Source organism: Lepisosteus oculatus, chromosome 18, assembly GCF_040954835.1.
Source record: "Lepisosteus oculatus isolate fLepOcu1 chromosome 18, fLepOcu1.hap2, whole genome shotgun sequence".
Taxonomy (NCBI): Eukaryota; Metazoa; Chordata; class Actinopteri; order Semionotiformes; family Lepisosteidae; genus Lepisosteus; species Lepisosteus oculatus.
This window is the reverse complement of record NC_090713.1, coordinates 22384028-22400573: the sequence shown is the minus strand read 5'-3', so window position 1 is coordinate 22400573 and position 16546 is coordinate 22384028. Positions and strand designations below refer to the sequence as shown.

At 57.9% G+C, this 16546-nt stretch overlaps 1 protein-coding gene across 1 annotated transcript; it reads right to left on the bottom strand.

The window, feature by feature from the left end:
• Positions 1–3041: 3041 nt before the first annotated feature.
• On the bottom strand, positions 3042–12244 carry six7 (SIX homeobox 7). The gene is made up of 3 exons (XM_069180502.1): positions 11170–12244; positions 5168–5331; positions 3042–4787 (listed from the first exon to the last, which is right to left on the bottom strand). Exons 1-3 carry the CDS (start codon positions 11575–11577, stop codon positions 4589–4591), a joined length of 771 nt encoding a protein of 256 aa, XP_069036603.1. The 5' UTR covers positions 11578–12244; the 3' UTR covers positions 3042–4588.
• Positions 12245–16546: the final 4302 nt, after the last annotated feature.

Here is a 16546-nt window from a genome sequence, read left to right as displayed (position 1 = left end):
ATCAGTATCAGGTGGGGTGGGGTGGAGAGGACCCCCACGAGCTGTAACGCGCTTTCAGTGGAGTGTCCAGCACAGCGAATGTGTAAGCAATTATTATTATGATTATTGTAACGCTTACGGCCAACAGGCACTGTGTAAGAGCCGGCGTACCAGAGCAGGTGACGTCGCCGCCCTTCCCTGTGATAGCAGGACTACAGCTACTGGGCTCTAGGAAGATCTCTCTTTGGCTCACCAGGCTGGGTCGCTGCAGAGTGACGTGGGAGTCCCGGGTTCGAGCCCCCGATGGTGGGGGGCTGACCTAATGCGGCAAGGGCGCCCGCCTGAACCCCCGTTGCATTACATTATTATTATTATTAATAATAAAAGATTTCCGGCGGGTATATATTTATACACACCTACGAAGAAGTTGTTTTCTTTCTTCTCTTTTCGGCCTGGAATAAACCTATTACTTCTTCCTGTGCATACTGTATACACACCCCCCCAGGAGAAGGTGTCATCAGAGAATTCAGTGGTAAATCTATAAATTGCTCTATAAATTGGCTTCATTACTCTGCTCTCCTCCCCACTGAGAGCTGGTGTGTGGGGAGCGTTCTGGCGCACTATGGCTGCCGTCGCATCACCCAGGTGGGGCTGCACACTGGTGGGGGTGGAGGGGATCCCCATTACCTGTAAAGCACTTTGAGTGGAGTGTCCAGAAAAGCGCTATATAAGTGTAAGCAATTATTATTATTATTAAATCACCTTTTGCAGATGGACAGGAATCCCTCCACACTGCGAAGGACAGGCGATATGAAAACTGGGCCGGTGTCGTGTGGCTGTTTTCTCCCCCCCGGTCGAGAGATACTCAGTGTTTTGGGGTGACGATACCATGTTCTCGCCCAGTTCCCGTCCCTGCAGGAAGACAACAGGCCATTTCTTTTTCCGGATCAGGTGTCGAAGTCTTACGCCCGCCGGGAGCTCTGGGGGTCTCGTTGGCGACGCAGAGGGGTGGGGGAGGGGATGACAGACACAGCCCCGGGTGACGTCGCGGCGTGGAGTGTTTTTGATTTCTTGTGCGTGGGGGGGTAGAGAGACTCTCCTCCTCGGAAACGCAGGAGCCAGGTCGCGGACGGCGGCGTCCGGTGACACCCACACGGAGTGGAAGGACCTCGTGACCCGGCGTAAGCCATCGAGCTTCGTGGGGACCAGCAGCCCACAGGGAAAAAAAGAAACCCGTATGGCCGTGCGTGTTTAACAAAGTGATTTACTGTATAGATGCTCACAATCGGACCAGAGAACAACGTGTTTTGCCTCTAATTCGACAAATGAATTCCTTTCGACTTCGGATCCGAATCATGATGGCACATAACTGCTGAATTCTGTCAGTCGCGACAGTTCTCGTCAACTATCATCATCAGCGCAGTGCCCTTCCTGAGCTCAGCCCAGTTTGTCCAGGGGTTTTCCTCGTTGTGAAAACCGCAGAAGACGGAGCTCGGCCCGTCTGCGGTCCTGTCGTTTAGACAGCTCCGGGGGGCTCGGTGCCTTCGCGACACTCGGGCGCCCCCTGCGGGTGGGGGACAGCATTCCTTGGGGAGATCAAACAAATTCCGGCACATTTCGGGAGTTTTGTTTCCTCGAAATTGAGTTCCCACCAGAGAGAGAGGGATCACGCTCTCGTGTCCTACAGAGTGATCCCTTCCCACTAAATCGCTAATTAAAATAATTCCCCCCCCAAAAGAGGCATCGATGGCGTGCTCCCGCCTCAGCGGGGGCGGGCTGGTTCTCCCCGCTGCGCCCACAACCCCACGCACGGGACACCCCCCACGCCGGGCGACGCCGCCCTGCGGGAAACGAGACGCACGGTACGAGCGAAGCACGGAGAGGCACGGCGGGCGAGCGCGAGGAAAGCGTCGTAAACACGTACACACGGACAGGGCTGGAGAAGCGCGTGGGGGGGCGAAGGGGCTCGGCTCTACTGGGGGGCGGGGGGGTTAAACGACCCCCCCACCCCCACCCCCAAGACTACGAGAGCTGCCCCGAGGAGGGGGACAGACCTGGCACAGCACGAGGACACAGGAGCACGAGCAGTGCGACACCCCCGGAGAGTTCGGCAAGGCGAGGCGAGACCGAGCAGGAGGGACGTCTCCACCAGAACTGAAAACAACCCCCCAAAAAAACGAGAAACAGAAAAAAAGACGAGACAGTCGGGGGGCTCGGCCTGCGCGCTTGCGTGACTCTCCAGAGACACGGGGGGGGGACACACGATCACGGACACGGACACGGACACGGACACGGAACCGGCGCCATCGAGAGAGAGAGAGCAGCGCGTGGCATTGGCTTTCCTTTCCGGCTTTAGTTTGACACGTGACGCTCAAAGCCCCGTGGGTATCTGGATCCAAAATCTCCAATTGTCCCCCCCAAGAGTTTGACTGAAACAAGGTATCGGGGCCGGGCACAGCCGGGCCGGAGCTCGGCTCGGGCGGTCTCCGCCTCCAACTCACCCGTGACGTCTGTCGGGGGGGGGGGGAGGAAAGGTGCCGGGCTCCTCTCTCGCCGGCGTCCGTCACGGCGGCGGACCAGGGCTGTGCGGCCGGGCGGGGGCCGGCGGAGTCCAGCGGGTCTGGACCGGCCCTGCTGGGCTGCACTGCGGTCCTGCCGGTGTGGGAGCTGAGCGCAGCTCCCGGGGGGGGGTGGTTACTGAACCCAGCGGGTGTGGGGGCGTCCCCAGGACCCCGAGTTCGAGCCCCTGCCGACCCCCGCGGCCCGGAGGCGGCTGGAGGCCGGCACCTGATTCCGAATTCGATCCGAATCCGAGTGCCGCCCCTCCCAGCTTCCCCTGCCGGAGCCCCGGCGGCTCGACAGCCCTGCTTCGCCACGCAGGGGGGACCCCCACTCCGCGGACACGAGCTGGGGGTACGGAGACAGATCGGTGGGGCTACCCGGGCCACGGCCCCCCGGTCCAGTCCGGGAGGGGCCCCTCCACAGCCTCTGGCATCTCTAGCGGGACAGGGGTCGCACCCTGAGCCCCGAGCCAGCCCCCTGGAGGTGGGGGGGGATTTTTTTGTGTTTTTGTTTTAATCCCTCCAGAAGGCGGGCGGGTCTGCCGATCCGCAGGGAGGGTCCCTGGAGTCGGGTCGCCCCGGAGTTTCTTCCCGTCCTTTCCCAGGAGTGGATCCACGGATCCGAGCGATTTCTCCGGTGTCGACCCAGGCCTGGGGGTCCGGAACAGGGCCTGGCGATTCCTAGTCTTGGGTGTGGTGTGGCTGGGGGGCGGGGGGGGCAGTCTGGATTGGAAGGTTCAGGGTTAAAGGTCAAAGTGGCAAGGGCGAGTGATGGGCGGGGGTCCGGGGGGGCAGTACTGGACGAGGAGGTCGCCGCTGGCCGGCGGTGGGGCTCCAGCCGCCCGGATTCTCCCTGCTCCTGCCGGCAGGGAAGGACGAGGCCTCCTGCTTTTCTTCCTTGTTGGAAGGAGGGTCAGGACAGATACCCCCCGGGCTGCTTTAACAGAACAGAGCCCAGGGAGGGGGGCGTCCGCTCGGAGCCGGGGCACATGGGTTTGGGCCGTCCGCGGAGCAGGAAAACATGGGATGACGGGAGGGCCAACGGACTTCGGAATGATGGCCGATTCCCCCCCCCCCCGGCTGCGTCTGGGGCTGAGGATCCAGGTGACCCCCCCCCCCGTCCGAATTAAGAGGAGCGACGCCCCTCCTATAGGCACACGCAGGACGGTGTCCCGGGACGGGGGGAGTTTAATTCCCTTCCAGCGCGGGGGGGGAGGGTTAGGCTGGCCCTGTTAATTGCTTAATTGGCTCGATGAATCCATGAAGCTTGCGGACAGCCGGTTAGACGCGGGTCCCAGGTGCTGAGAGGCCGGCCTGAGCTGCAGCGAGGGAGGGCAGGGGGGCCTGGAGACCAGGGGGTGACCCCTGGCCCCGCTTTCTGGCTGGCTGGACCCACAGAACCTCAGACACAGGAGTCTTCTGCACACGAGATCGGGTCCCTTGGGCCCGGCTACCTTAGGCCCAGCTAGGCTGTTCTTGTTCTTGCGAGTCCAAGACAAAGCCAGATGCCAAGCGTGTTCGCTGTGTGTGTGGCACTGTGGGGCACAGGGGGGTGTGTGGCATTGTGGAGACAGGGGGGTGTGTGGCATTGTGGGGCACAGGGATATATGGCTGGTATTGTGGCAGGCGCGACAAAGCTGCAATCCATTCTGGAGTGTGAGTGTGCACGTGTACTGTGTTTGTACGAGTGTGCATGTGTACTGAGTGTGTACATGTACTGTGTACGAGTGTGCACGCATACTGTGTTTGTGTGTGTCCCCACGTGTAGTGTTTGTGTGAGTGTGCACGTGTACTGTGTGTGTGCGAGGGTGCATGTGCATTGTGTGTGAGTGTGCACGTGTACTGTGTGTATGCGAGTGTGCAAGTGTACTGTGTGAGTGTGAACGTGTACTGTGTTTGTGCGCAACTGTGCATGTGTACTGTGTGTGTGTGAGTGTGCACGTGTACTGTGTGTGTGTGTGTGTGTGAGAGAGTGTGCTGTGTTTGTGCGAGTGTGCACGTGTACTGTGTGTGCACGAGTGTTTACGTGTAGTGTGTGTGACTTCGTGTTAGGCCTCGAAGTCGCTGTCGCTGCACACAGAGATGTCCGGGGTGGAGGCGCCCCTGGGCTCAGCGCCCAGGCTGCAGTCGCTGGTCTCGGGGCTGCTGAGGTGCGCTGGGGAGCCCGGAGTCATGTGGGGGCGACCCTCCTGGGGCGGGCAGTCCAGGGAGCGCCCCGAGGACAGGAGACCAGGTTCCTGCTGCAGCCTGGGTGGGGGACACAGCGTGCAGAGGTCAGAGGTCAGCATACTTTTTGACACCTACACTGCACCCTTACCCCACTGCTCTCAAGTCGCTGCCCAGGGAGCCCAGGGAGTTGAGGTGAAAACGGCCCCCTGTGGAGCTGAGCATTCTGGGGAGCACGGTGGCATCAGGGTTGGTGGCCATGGACACCAGGGGGTGCGGTCCAGCTATCTGGCCGGTCCAGGACTCTTCTGACCCAGTTTTGGTGAGCCCCCAGCCCCCTCAGCTGAACCAATCACCTGTTTCATTGATGAGTAAGCTCCAGGGGTCACCCCGGTGGCCCAGGGTGACCTGAGCCCATGTGGGAGACCCCTGGCTCAGGGCGACCCCCCGGGTGAGCTCACCTGTTCTTGGCGGAGGCGGCCCGGTCCCTCTGGCGCCGGTTCTTGAACCAGTTGCCCACCTGAGTGGGGGTGAGGCCCGTGGCCTGGGCCAGGTGGCGCTTGCGGGAGGGGTTGGGATAGGGGTCCTGCAGGTACCACTCCCTCAGCAGACTGCGAGTCCGCTCCTGCGACACAGAGGACACCCCGATACTCAGGCTGGACCCCAGGGGCGTCTGCACAGCGTCTGCAGTAAGAGTCTGTACCCCAGGGGTGTCTGTACAGAGTGTCCAGTAAGAGTCTGTACCCCAGGGGTGTCTGTACAGTGTGTCCAGTAAGAGTCTGTACCCCAGGAGTGTCCGTACAGTGTGTCCAGTAAGAGTCTGTACCCCAGGGGTGTCTGTACAGAGTGTCCAGTAAGAGCCTGAACCCCAGGGGTATCTGTACAGCGTGTCCAGTAAGAGTCTGAACCCCAGGGGTGTCTGTACAGTGTGTCCAGTAAGAGTCTGTACCCCAGGGGTGTCTGTACAGAGTGTCCAGTAAGAGTCTGTACCCCAGGGGTGTCTGTACCCCAGGAGTGTCCGTACAGTGTGTCCAGTAAGAGTCTGTACCCCAGCATGTCTGTACAGCGTGTCCAGTAAGAGTCTGTACCCCAGGAGTGGCTGTACGGTGTGTCCAGTAAGAGTCTGTACCCCAGGGGTGTCTGTACAGCGTGTCCAGTAAGAGTCTGTACCCCAGGGGTGTCTGTACAGAGTGTCCAGTAAGAGCCTGAACCCCAGGGGTATCTGTACAGCGTGTCCAGTAAGAGTCTGAACCCCAGGGGTGTCTGTACAGTGTGTCCAGTAAGAGTCTGTACCCCAGGGGTGTCTGTACAGAGTGTCCAGTAAGAGTCTGTACCCCAGGGGTGTCTGTACCCCAGGAGTGTCCGTACAGTGTGTCCAGTAAGAGTCTGTACCCCAGCATGTCTGTACAGCGTGTCCAGTAAGAGTCTGTACCCCAGGAGTGGCTGTACGGTGTGTCCAGTAAGAGTCTGTACCCCAGGGGTGTCTGTACAGCGTGTCCAGTAAGAGTCTGTACCCCAGGGGTGCCTGTACGGTGTGTCCAGTAAGAGTCTGTACCCCAGGAGTGCCTGTACGGTGTGTTTATTCCCTGCTGTCTATATACATGTCTATAAAGAATTATACAGCTGGCTTTTCATCTTTAACAGATCGCCTCTCCTTAAGCTCTGATCCCAAGTCCTGCTCTACAGAGGAGGGGAGGAGGGGCTAAGAAGTGCTAGGAAATAATCCGACATCCTATTAAGCAGTATTTATAGATAATTATAATCCAGTGAAACATTTTTAACGATTGGCTTGTGGGAAAGGAGCTTAGGGAGGTGAGATTGACCGCAATTAGAGCTGATGTACAGTGGCACCTCGGCGCTGGCTGCCTGCAAGGTGCACTGCTGACCACAAGAGGGCAGAGTGAGCAGTGCAGCTCTTCAGTGACAGCAGAACTTCAGCAGCCTGTGGCCACTACACTGACACACATATAGACATATCAATATACTAAGATGCATACCAGTATGAGCTCATATATTATGATATATACACATGCTGAAAAATAAATGCATAGATTTGAGGCATTTATTGCTCTACAGTCAAATGCACACGTAAATACACAGGTACCTGTAAATTTATAGAGAGATATGCTGTTTCCTAAGGTCTGTGTTACACACACTTTAAAGCAGATTGCTGTTAAAATGAAGGGGTTGAGGAGCAATCAGATATATTGATCAATTGTACTCTGTGTATATATCTACTACGTAAGTTCACGCAGTGCATATTAAAAGCATTTTCTCATTTAAAAACACTCTACTCTTACATAAGGAACTAACTACTGTACAGTGGCCATTCTGCACCAGCCCCCCCAACTGGGAGACGCACGGTGATCATTTTACCCCAGCAGCCCCACCTGAGAGACACACTTGGGAGACACACTCTCCACCTGGGAGACACACAGTGATCATTCTACCCCAGCAGCCCCACCTGGGAGACACACTTGGGAGACACACTCTCCACCTGGGAGACACACAGTGATCATTCTGCACCAGCCGCCCCAACTTGGAGACGCACAGTGATCATTCTGCCCCAGCAGCCCCAACTGGGAGACGCACAGTGATCATTCTGCACCAGCCGCCCCAACTGGGAGACGCACAGTGATCATTCTGCACCAGCCGCCCCAACTGGGAGACACACAGTGATCATTCTACCCCAGCAGCCCCACCTGGGAGACACACTTGGGAGACACACTCTCCACCTGGGAGACGCACAGTGATCATTCTGCACCAGCCGCCCCACCTGGGAGACAGACAGTGATCATTCTGCACCAGCAGCCCCACCTGGGAGACACACTTGGGAGACACACTCCCCACCTGGGAGACACACAGTGATCCTTCTACCCCAGCAGCCCCACCTGGGAGACACACTTGGGAGACACACTCCCCACCTGGGAGACACACAGTGATCATTCTACCCCAGCAGCCCCACCTGGGAGACACACTTGGGAGACACACTCCCCACCTGGGAGACACACAGTGATCCTTCTACCCCAGCAGCCCCACCTGGGAGACGCACAGTGATCATTCTGCCCCAGCAGCCCCACCTGGGAGACACACAGTGATCATTCTGCCCCAGCAGCCCCACCTGGGAGACACATAGAGACAGTTCTGCCCCAGTGGATCAGGGGGAGGAAAGACAAGCTGCTTCACCAGGTGGGTTAAGGGAAGCAGGAAGGGGGAAGAGCTCACACCCCTTACCCACCCAAACCACCCTGGGACCTCTCGGGACAGACCAGTCAGTGTAGCGTCCCCTCCGAAGGACAGCACCTCCTACAGCACACGCCACCCCGCTGCTGGACTGACAACAGTGGCCCCAGGAGAAGAGCGCCCCCTACAGGTCCATCAACACCACTCACAGCAGCAGTCTCCCAGCCCGGGTCCGGCCAGGCCAGGCCTCACCAGGCCCCAGAGATCCGACACAGGTCAGGCTGCCCGGCCGCCTGGTGCCCTCGGGGGCCCCTCGAGGGGCCTGGGTGCGAGGGTGGCTGGGAAGGGCAGAGGTGTCGCCAAACCCCCAGCACCCAGGAAGCAGCGCGGCACGCGATCGTCACCTGCGCCCGCGCTGGGCGGGTGAACCAGCCCCTCACTGCCTGTGCCCCAGGCAGGGGGGTCCCTGGAACAAGAGGCTCCCCTCGAAATGCACGGCTCTAACGACGGGGCCCACTGAGAGCCCCGAAAGGGGGCCCACTGAGACCCCGCAGGGGGGCCGGCTGAGACCCCGCAGGGGGGCTCCGCTCCACCTAACTCCTGGGCTTAAGCCTGGGGGAGGGGAGGGACACCACTCAGGGAGGTTAAGCAGTTTTATCAGGGCTTTAAGACCTTAAGAAACTGTGTTAATTGAGTGCAAGATAATTAACGCTGATTTTAGCACGCCCATGCAGGCTTGGGGGGTCAGGTCCCTTAGAGACGAGGCAAGGAAAGAGAGAGGGTGGAGGGGCGTGGGGAGGGCCCAACCACACACATGGGCCACCCCTGGCGGAGCCACGGAGAGGCTGCGCAGTCTTACCGCGGTATTCCCACCCCCGTCCCCCGCTGAAGCGACTCTCTGTAGCGGAAGAACTGCTGGCTGAAAGACCTCACGGCACACGAGTCTTGGATCTCCGGGACCCCTGGTGCACCGACGGTTTTCAGTCCGCAGCTCTGCTAATCCAGGAATCACACATACTACTGTGCTTTTACCCTGATCTCACTAGGCTCTACTGTGCTGTGCTGTGCTTTTACCCCGATCTCACTGGGCTCTACTGCACTGTACTGTGCTTTTACACTGATCTCACTGGGCTCTACTGCGCTGTACTGTGCTTTTACCCTGATCTCACTGGGCTTTACTGCACTGTACTGTGCTTTTACCCTGATCTCACTGGGCTCTACTGCGCTGTCCTGTGCTTTTACCCCGATCTCACTGGGCTGTACTGTGCTTTTACCCCAATCTCACTGGGTTCTACTTCGCTGTACTGTGCTTTTACCCTGATCTCACTGGGCTGTACTGTGCTTTTACCCTGATCTCACTGGCTTCTACCTCGCTGTACTGTGCTTTTACCCTGATCTCACTGGGCTTTACTGCACTGTACTGTGCTTTTACCCTGATCTCACTGGGCTTGACTGCGCTGTCCTGTGCTTTTACCCTGATCTCACTGGGCTCTACTGCTCTGTACTGTGCTTTTACTCTGATCTCACTGGGCTTTACTGCACTGTACTGTGCTTTTACCCTGATCTCACTGGGCTTGACTGCGCTGTCCTGTGCTTTTACCCTGATCTCACTGGGCTCTACTGCGCTGTACTGTGCTTTTACCCTGATCTCACTAGGCTCTACTGTGCTGTGCTGTGCTTTTACCCCGATCTCACTGGGCTCTACTGCACTGTACTGTGCTTTTACACTGATCTCACTGGGCTCTACTGCGCTGTACTGTGCTTTTACCCTGATCTCACTGGGCTTTACTGCACTGTACTGTGCTTTTACCCTGATCTCACTGGGCTCTACTGCGCTGTCCTGTGCTTTTACCCCGATCTCACTGGGCTGTACTGTGCTTTTACCCCAATCTCACTGGGTTCTACTTCGCTGTACTGTGCTTTTACCCTGATCTCACTGGGCTGTACTGTGCTTTTACCCTGATCTCACTGGCTTCTACCTCGCTGTACTGTGCTTTTACCCTGATCTCACTGGGCTTTACTGCACTGTACTGTGCTTTTACCCTGATCTCACTGGGCTTGACTGCGCTGTCCTGTGCTTTTACCCTGATCTCACTGGGCTCTACTGCTCTGTACTGTGCTTTTACTCTGATCTCACTGGGCTTTACTGCACTGTACTGTGCTTTTACCCTGATCTCACTGGGCTTGACTGCGCTGTCCTGTGCTTTTACCCTGATCTCACTGGGCTCTACTGCGCTGTACTGTGCTTTTACCCTGATCTCACTGGGCTCTACTGCGCTGTACTGTGCTTTTACCCTGATCTCATTGGGCTGTACTGTGCTTTTACCCCAGTCTCACTGGGTTCTACTTCACTGTACTGTGCTTTTACCCTGATCTCACTGGGCTGTACTGTGCTTTTACCCTGATCTCACTGGCTTCTACCTCGCTGTACTGTGCTTTTACCCTGATCTCACTGGGCTTTACTGCACTGTACTGTGCTTTTACCCTGATCTCACTGGGCTTGACTGCGCTGTCCTGTGCTTTTACCCTGATCTCACTGGGCTCTACTGCGCTGTACTGTGCTTTTACCCTGATCTCACTGGGCTCTACTGCGCTGTACTGTGCTTTTACCCTGATCTCATTGGGCTGTACTGTGCTTTTACCCCAGTCTCACTGGGTTCTACTTCACTGTACTGTGCTTTTACCCTGATCTCACTGGGCTGTACTGTGCTTTTACCCTGATCTCACTGGCTTCTACCTCGCTGTACTGTGCTTTTACCCTGATCTCACTGGGCTTTACTGCACTGTACTGTGCTTTTACCCTGATCTCACTGGGCTTGACTGCGCTGTCCTGTGCTTTTACCCTGATCTCACTGGGCTCTACTGCTCTGTACTGTGCTTTTACTCTGATCTCACTGGGCTTTACTGCACTGTACTGTGCTTTTACCCTGATCTCACTGGGCTTGACTGCGCTGTCCTGTGCTTTTTTTACCCTGATCTCACTGGGCTCTACTGCGCTGTACTGTGCTTTTACCCTGATCTCACTGGGCTTTACTGCACTGTACTGTGCTTTTACCCTGATCTCACTGGGCTGTACTGTGCTTTTACCCCAATCTCACTGGGTTCTACTTCGCTGTACTGTGCTTTTACCCCAATCTCACTGGGCTCTACCTCGCTGTACTGTGCCTTTACCCTATAGGGTATATATATAGGGTTTGTGCTATATATATATAGGCTTTGTGCTGCTGTGTGCTCCTCTGCCCGGTGCCACCAGAAACGCGCCACGGCCGCCCTCGCCTACCTTGAAGCAGTGGGTTTTCTGCTCGCCGTCCCAGATGGTGCGAGGCAGGGGGAACTTCTTGCGGATGCGGTACTTCTCCACGGGCCCCAGGGGGCGCCCCCGCAGGCGCTCGGCCTCGCGGTAGTGCGCGTCCAGCCACAGCGCCTGCAGCCGGGCGTGGGACTGGCGGGTGAAGCGGTGCGTCTGCAGGATGCGGTACAGCGCCTCGAAGTTCCCGCCGTGGAACGCGACCAGGGCGCGGGCCCGCACCACGGACTCGTGCCGGCTCAGCGCCTCGCCCGCCGAGCCCGGCACGGCGGCCGGCAGGGACCACAGGAAGCGGGCCAGGCGCTCGATGTCTCCCGTCTCCTCCAGGTTCTCGCACACCCGGGCGACCTGCTCCGGCGTGAACATGGGCAGGGGGAACATTGTCCGTCCGGGGGGGGCGCGCCACGCAGTCCCGAGCTGAAATCCCCTTTCTGCGGCGGAAAGGTCAAATCGCAAACCAGGAGAGCTAATCGAGACGGCTCCTCAGCAGCCTGGCGTTGCCCGAGCCTAGCCCGTGGTGAAACCCACAAGACGCATTTTGGATCTCCAGAACTAATTTAATTTCGGGACGGCGGCATTCCGCGCTGGGAAAGGGGAGGTGGAAAATTCGCCGGTGCGAGGACGAGGCGTGATCCGCGCAAGTTCGCACAGAAGCAGCAAGTCGGGTGTGTTTTTAATTTTGGATGATAAATTTGAAGGAAAAAAAAAAACACAAAAAAAAAAGTTTCCGGTACGAGACCAATCCTTTCAAGAAACAGTCGCTCACGGTCCCGAAGAGAATGGATTCCGATACTAGTCCACAGAGCTGAGAGACCCCGGAGAGACCGCGGTGCTAATTTGCGGACGTAACGAACATTGCTCCATCAAAACTCTCTGAAAACCCCTGAAAGATGCTCCCCTCCACCCCGTGTGAGACACGGCGGCGCTCCATCGCTGTCGCTGTCCGGTGTGAATCAGCCCCGAGTCCCGCAGCTGTCCCGAGCCGGGCAGGAGAAACGCGCCGCTCCGCCCGCCCGTATTTATAGACGGAGAGAGACTCCTGGCACCTCCGCCGCTGATCCGGGTGGGATTATGGCCCGGGCGCGGTGACGGAGGGCGGGCGGCTGATGCCTGCCTCATCTGATTGTTAGGCTTAGAGGAGGGATAGACTGGCTGTCGGGAGCAATTGTTCACACCGCGCTGGCTTAATGCCGCCGCAGATCCCAGCCGGGGGGCATGGCGGCTGCCCCCCCCCCGGCTCGTCCTGGCCTCAGACCGTCGGGAAGCACGCCACAGCTGGCGAAAGACGCTTCAGCCCCTCCTGGATTGGAACTGGGTGCCCCCCCCCAGTTCACCAGGAGGAGGTGGCACAGCGCTCGGAAGCTCCCATCCCCACCCAGGAAGTGAGCGAGGGCAGCAGAGGGACGAGGTGAAGGATGTGGGTCCAGTACAGTTTAGTTGGGACGGGTGCTCACTGGGGGTGCCCTGGGCTTTGGCCACAGACCTCAGCATCACATGCGAGCGTCTGTCTGAGTTACAGGGTAGATCTGCAGACAGGTGTCACCCCTGCAGGTAAGAGGCCTTCGCTGCTCCACAGAGCAAGCGGCCAGTTAATCCGGACACACCTACAGCCTGGACAGGACACTGTGGACAGGACAGCAGTCCATCACAGGACACACACAGCCTGGACAGGACAGGGGTCCATCACAGGACACGCACACACACCCCGGACAGGACAGCGGTCCATCACAGGACACACACACACACCCCGGACAGGACAGCGGTCCATCACAGGACACACACAACCTGAACAGGACAGCGGTCCATCACAGGACACACACAGCCTGGACAGGACAGGGGTCCATTACAGGACACACACACACAGCCCGGACAGGACAGCAGTCCATCACAGGACACACACAGCCTGGACAGGACAGTGGTCCATCACAGGACACACACACCTCGGACAGGACAGGGGTCCATCACAGGACACACACACACACCCTGGACAGGACAGCGGTCCATCACAGGACACACACAACCTGAACAGGACAGCGGTCCATCACAGGACACACACAGCCTGGACAGGACAGCGGTCCATCACAGGACACACACAGCCTGGACAGGACAGGGGTCCATCACAGGACACACACACCCCGGACAGGACAGGGGTCCATCACAGGACACACACACACACCCTGGACAGGACAGCTGTCCATCACAGGACACACACAACCTGAACAGGACAGCGGTCCATCACAGGACACACACAGCCTGGACAGGACAGGGGTCCATCACAGGACACACACACACAGCCCGGACAGGACAGGGGTCCATCACAGGACACATACACACACCCCGGACAGGACAGCGGTCCATCACAGGACACACACACACCCTGGACAGGACAGCGGTCCATCACAGGACTGCTGAGGATCCCCTTGGCACTGAAGACGGGTCTACAGAGTACTTTCCCAGCATTCCCATCACTTGCTAGCAAGGCCCCCCGGTGTCAACGCCAACGGCCAGCTGCAGCGTCTGCGTCAGGCCCTGCACGGGGGACGGAACGGGGTCCCCTGTCTTGTCGGCAGTGCTCTGGGCTGCAGGACAGCCAGAGGGGTGGGAGCTACACCAGAGCCAGGGTCTGCCGGGTGTGGGCAGAGATTTCCAGGGTCTGTATTTCAAGAAGAGAGGCGTGTGAAAATGTGAAAGGGTAAAGGATCTGAGGATCTTAAGGAGCTGGAGGGGGGGGAGGGGGAGTGCTGTCCAGTGTCCCTCTAGTCGTCCCGTGCCCGACTGACTGTGTGACCCGGACGAGGCCAGTCCCAGCAGGGCTGACAGAGAGAGAGAGAGAGAGAGAGAGCACGTGTCTGCGCCCTCTCCCCTCAGGGGTTAAAGCGCAGGCCCCTCACCGGTCCCGAACTGGTCCGGCTCGCAGCTCCAGTCCCTGCAGCTCCATTTTTTTTAATATCACTTTATTGGCCACATACAATTTTCTTTCGTTAGGAATTCATCTTTTCCCAGACCCCAGCTTGCTCTCCATGCGATACAGACAGGGAGAGAGAAGCTGGGGGTCAGAGCGCAGGGTCGGCCATTTATACGGCACCCCTGGAGCAGTTGGGGTGAAGGGCCTTGCTCAGGGGCTCCAACAGAGTAGGGTTCCTCTGCCGGCCGCGGGATTTGAACCGGCAACCTCCCAGCCACTGGCACAGATCCTGAGCCACCTATGACCTATTACTGTTTATACACACTCAGAAGTCAGACAAACGAGTGGGCTGCTGCCTGTACTGGCCCGGACTCTGCTCCACCTCCGTACCCACCAGCGCGACCAGCACAGCCCAGACCCAACCTCCCCAGGCCCGTGGCGGGGACCGGGGGAGAAACCACAGAGATCAGTGAACTCTATTAACGAGCAACAGGGAGGAGAACCATTTTGCCTAATCTCCTAATAATTACCCCCCCCCCTCCAGTAAGCCCAGACAGCATGGAGAGAAACACATGCCTTCTCCTGTGCTGCAGGCACTGCAGGGGGCTAATGACAAACTCATCAGCACCTCAATGGGCCCCCTCCCCTCACTATTGACTCAAGAGGATATTAAGGGATTTTACTCCAACAACTGGGCCGATCGCATCCTGGGGAAGAGGGGCAGAAACGTGTGAGCCGGTTCTTTATTTTCACGAGAGAGAGAGAGAGAAAACACAGTACCAGGCACAGCACAGCCCCCGAACTCAGCCTCTCACCACAGAAGAGGTTTCACGCCCAGACACCACGCACACACAGACTAGCTCCTACCTTTGCCCTTTACGATCAGGGTAAAAGCACAGTACAGCTCAGTAGAGCCCAGTGAGATCAGGGTAAAAGCACAGTTAGAGGACAGTAGAGCCCAGTGAGATCAGGGTAAAAGCACAGTACAGTGCAGTAGAGCCCAGTGAGATCGGGGTAAAAGCACGGTACAGCGCAGTAGAGCCCAGTGAGATCAGGGTAAAAGCACAGTTAGAGGACAGTAGAGCCCAGTGAGATCAGGGTAAAAGCACAGTTAGAGGACAGTAGAGCCCAGTGAGATCAGGGTAAAAGCGCAGTACAGCGCAGTAGAGCCCAGTGAGATCAGGGTAAAAGCACAGTACAGCACAGTAGAGCCCAGTGAGATCAGGGTAAAAGCGCAGTGAAGCCCAGTGAGATCAGGGTAAAAGTGCAGTACAGCGCAGTAGAGCCCAGTGAGATCAGGGTAAAAGCACAGTACAGCGCAGTAGAGCCCAGTGAGATCAAGGTAAAAGCACAGTACAGCGCAGTAGAGCCCAGTGAGATCGGGGTAAAAGCACAGCACAGCGCAGTAGAGCCCAGTGAGATCAAGGTAAAAGCACAGCACAGCGCAGTAGAGCCCAGTGAGATCAAGGTAAAAGCACAGCACGGCGCAGTAGAGCCCAGTGAGATCAGGGTAAAAGCGCAGTACAGCGCAGTAGAGCCCAGTGAGATCAGGGTAAAAGCACAGTCCAGCGCAGTAGAGCCCAGTGAGATCAGGGTAAAAGCACAGCACAGTGCAGTAGAGCCCAGTGAGATCAGGGTAAAAGCACAGTACAGCGCAGTAGAGCCCAGTGCTGTAGCAGACAGGTTCTTAAGCAGTTCCTCTGGGGACGAGGTTTACCAATGCCTCCGGCTCCCGGTCAGCTCCGAGCAGGGCTAAAAATGGGCTCAGCTGGGGGAGGGGGGAGGAGGGGCGGGGTCTCTCGGAGGAGTCCATGGCATCACTCACCTGGTCTGCGCACGGGAGCTTCACGTCACCCGCGAGAGAAGGACCGGGGATCTCGGGCCGGTCCACTGGGGGTGTCAGAACTCTCGACGGGGGTCCCCAGCAGAGAGCCCCGCCCCGACCTCCGCTGTGCGCGTGGCCCAAACACCAGGATGAGGGGGAAATCAGCGGAATCGTTCGTCTCCCCTCGTCAGGGGAGCGAGACTCCCGAGTCACCGGAGGGTGAAGACAGGCAGGCCCTTCTCCCAGAGCTGCTGCTGCCAGCAGCACAGCCTCTGCCCCTCATCTGTGATCTCTCTGGGAATACTTTCACCCACAGGGTTCTTTTCCTTTTGTTCCACTTTATTATGAAGCCAGCAGCCATATCACCCTGCAACTCACAACTGGCAACCCACTGGAGCCCAGCAGGTGGGAGCCTGGTCAGTACCTGGAGGGGAGACTCCTGGGAGAGCTGAGGCTGCTGCTGGAAGAGGTGTGAGTGGGGCCAGCAGGGGGCGCTCACCCTGCGGTCCGTGTGGGTCCTGATGCCCCAGTATAGTGACGGGGACACTACACTGTAAACAGGCGCCGTCCTTCGGATGAGACGTAAAACCGAGGTCCTGACTCTCTGTGGTCATTAAAAA

Bases quoted from the DNA above. Each gene is read 5' to 3' on its own strand.
- six7 (XM_069180502.1), bottom strand. From the start codon at position 11,577: ATGTTCCCCCTGCCCATGTTCACGCCGGAGCAGGTCGCCCGGGTGTGC. The intron at 5,332-11,169 runs GTAGGCGAGGGC...TCTGTGTCGCAG, and splicing joins AGAAAACCCACTGCTTCAAG to GAGCGGACTCGCAGTCTGCT. The intron at 4,788-5,167 runs GTGAGCTCACCC...TCCCCCACCCAG, and splicing joins GCCGCCTCCGCCAAGAACAG to GCTGCAGCAGGAACCTGGTC.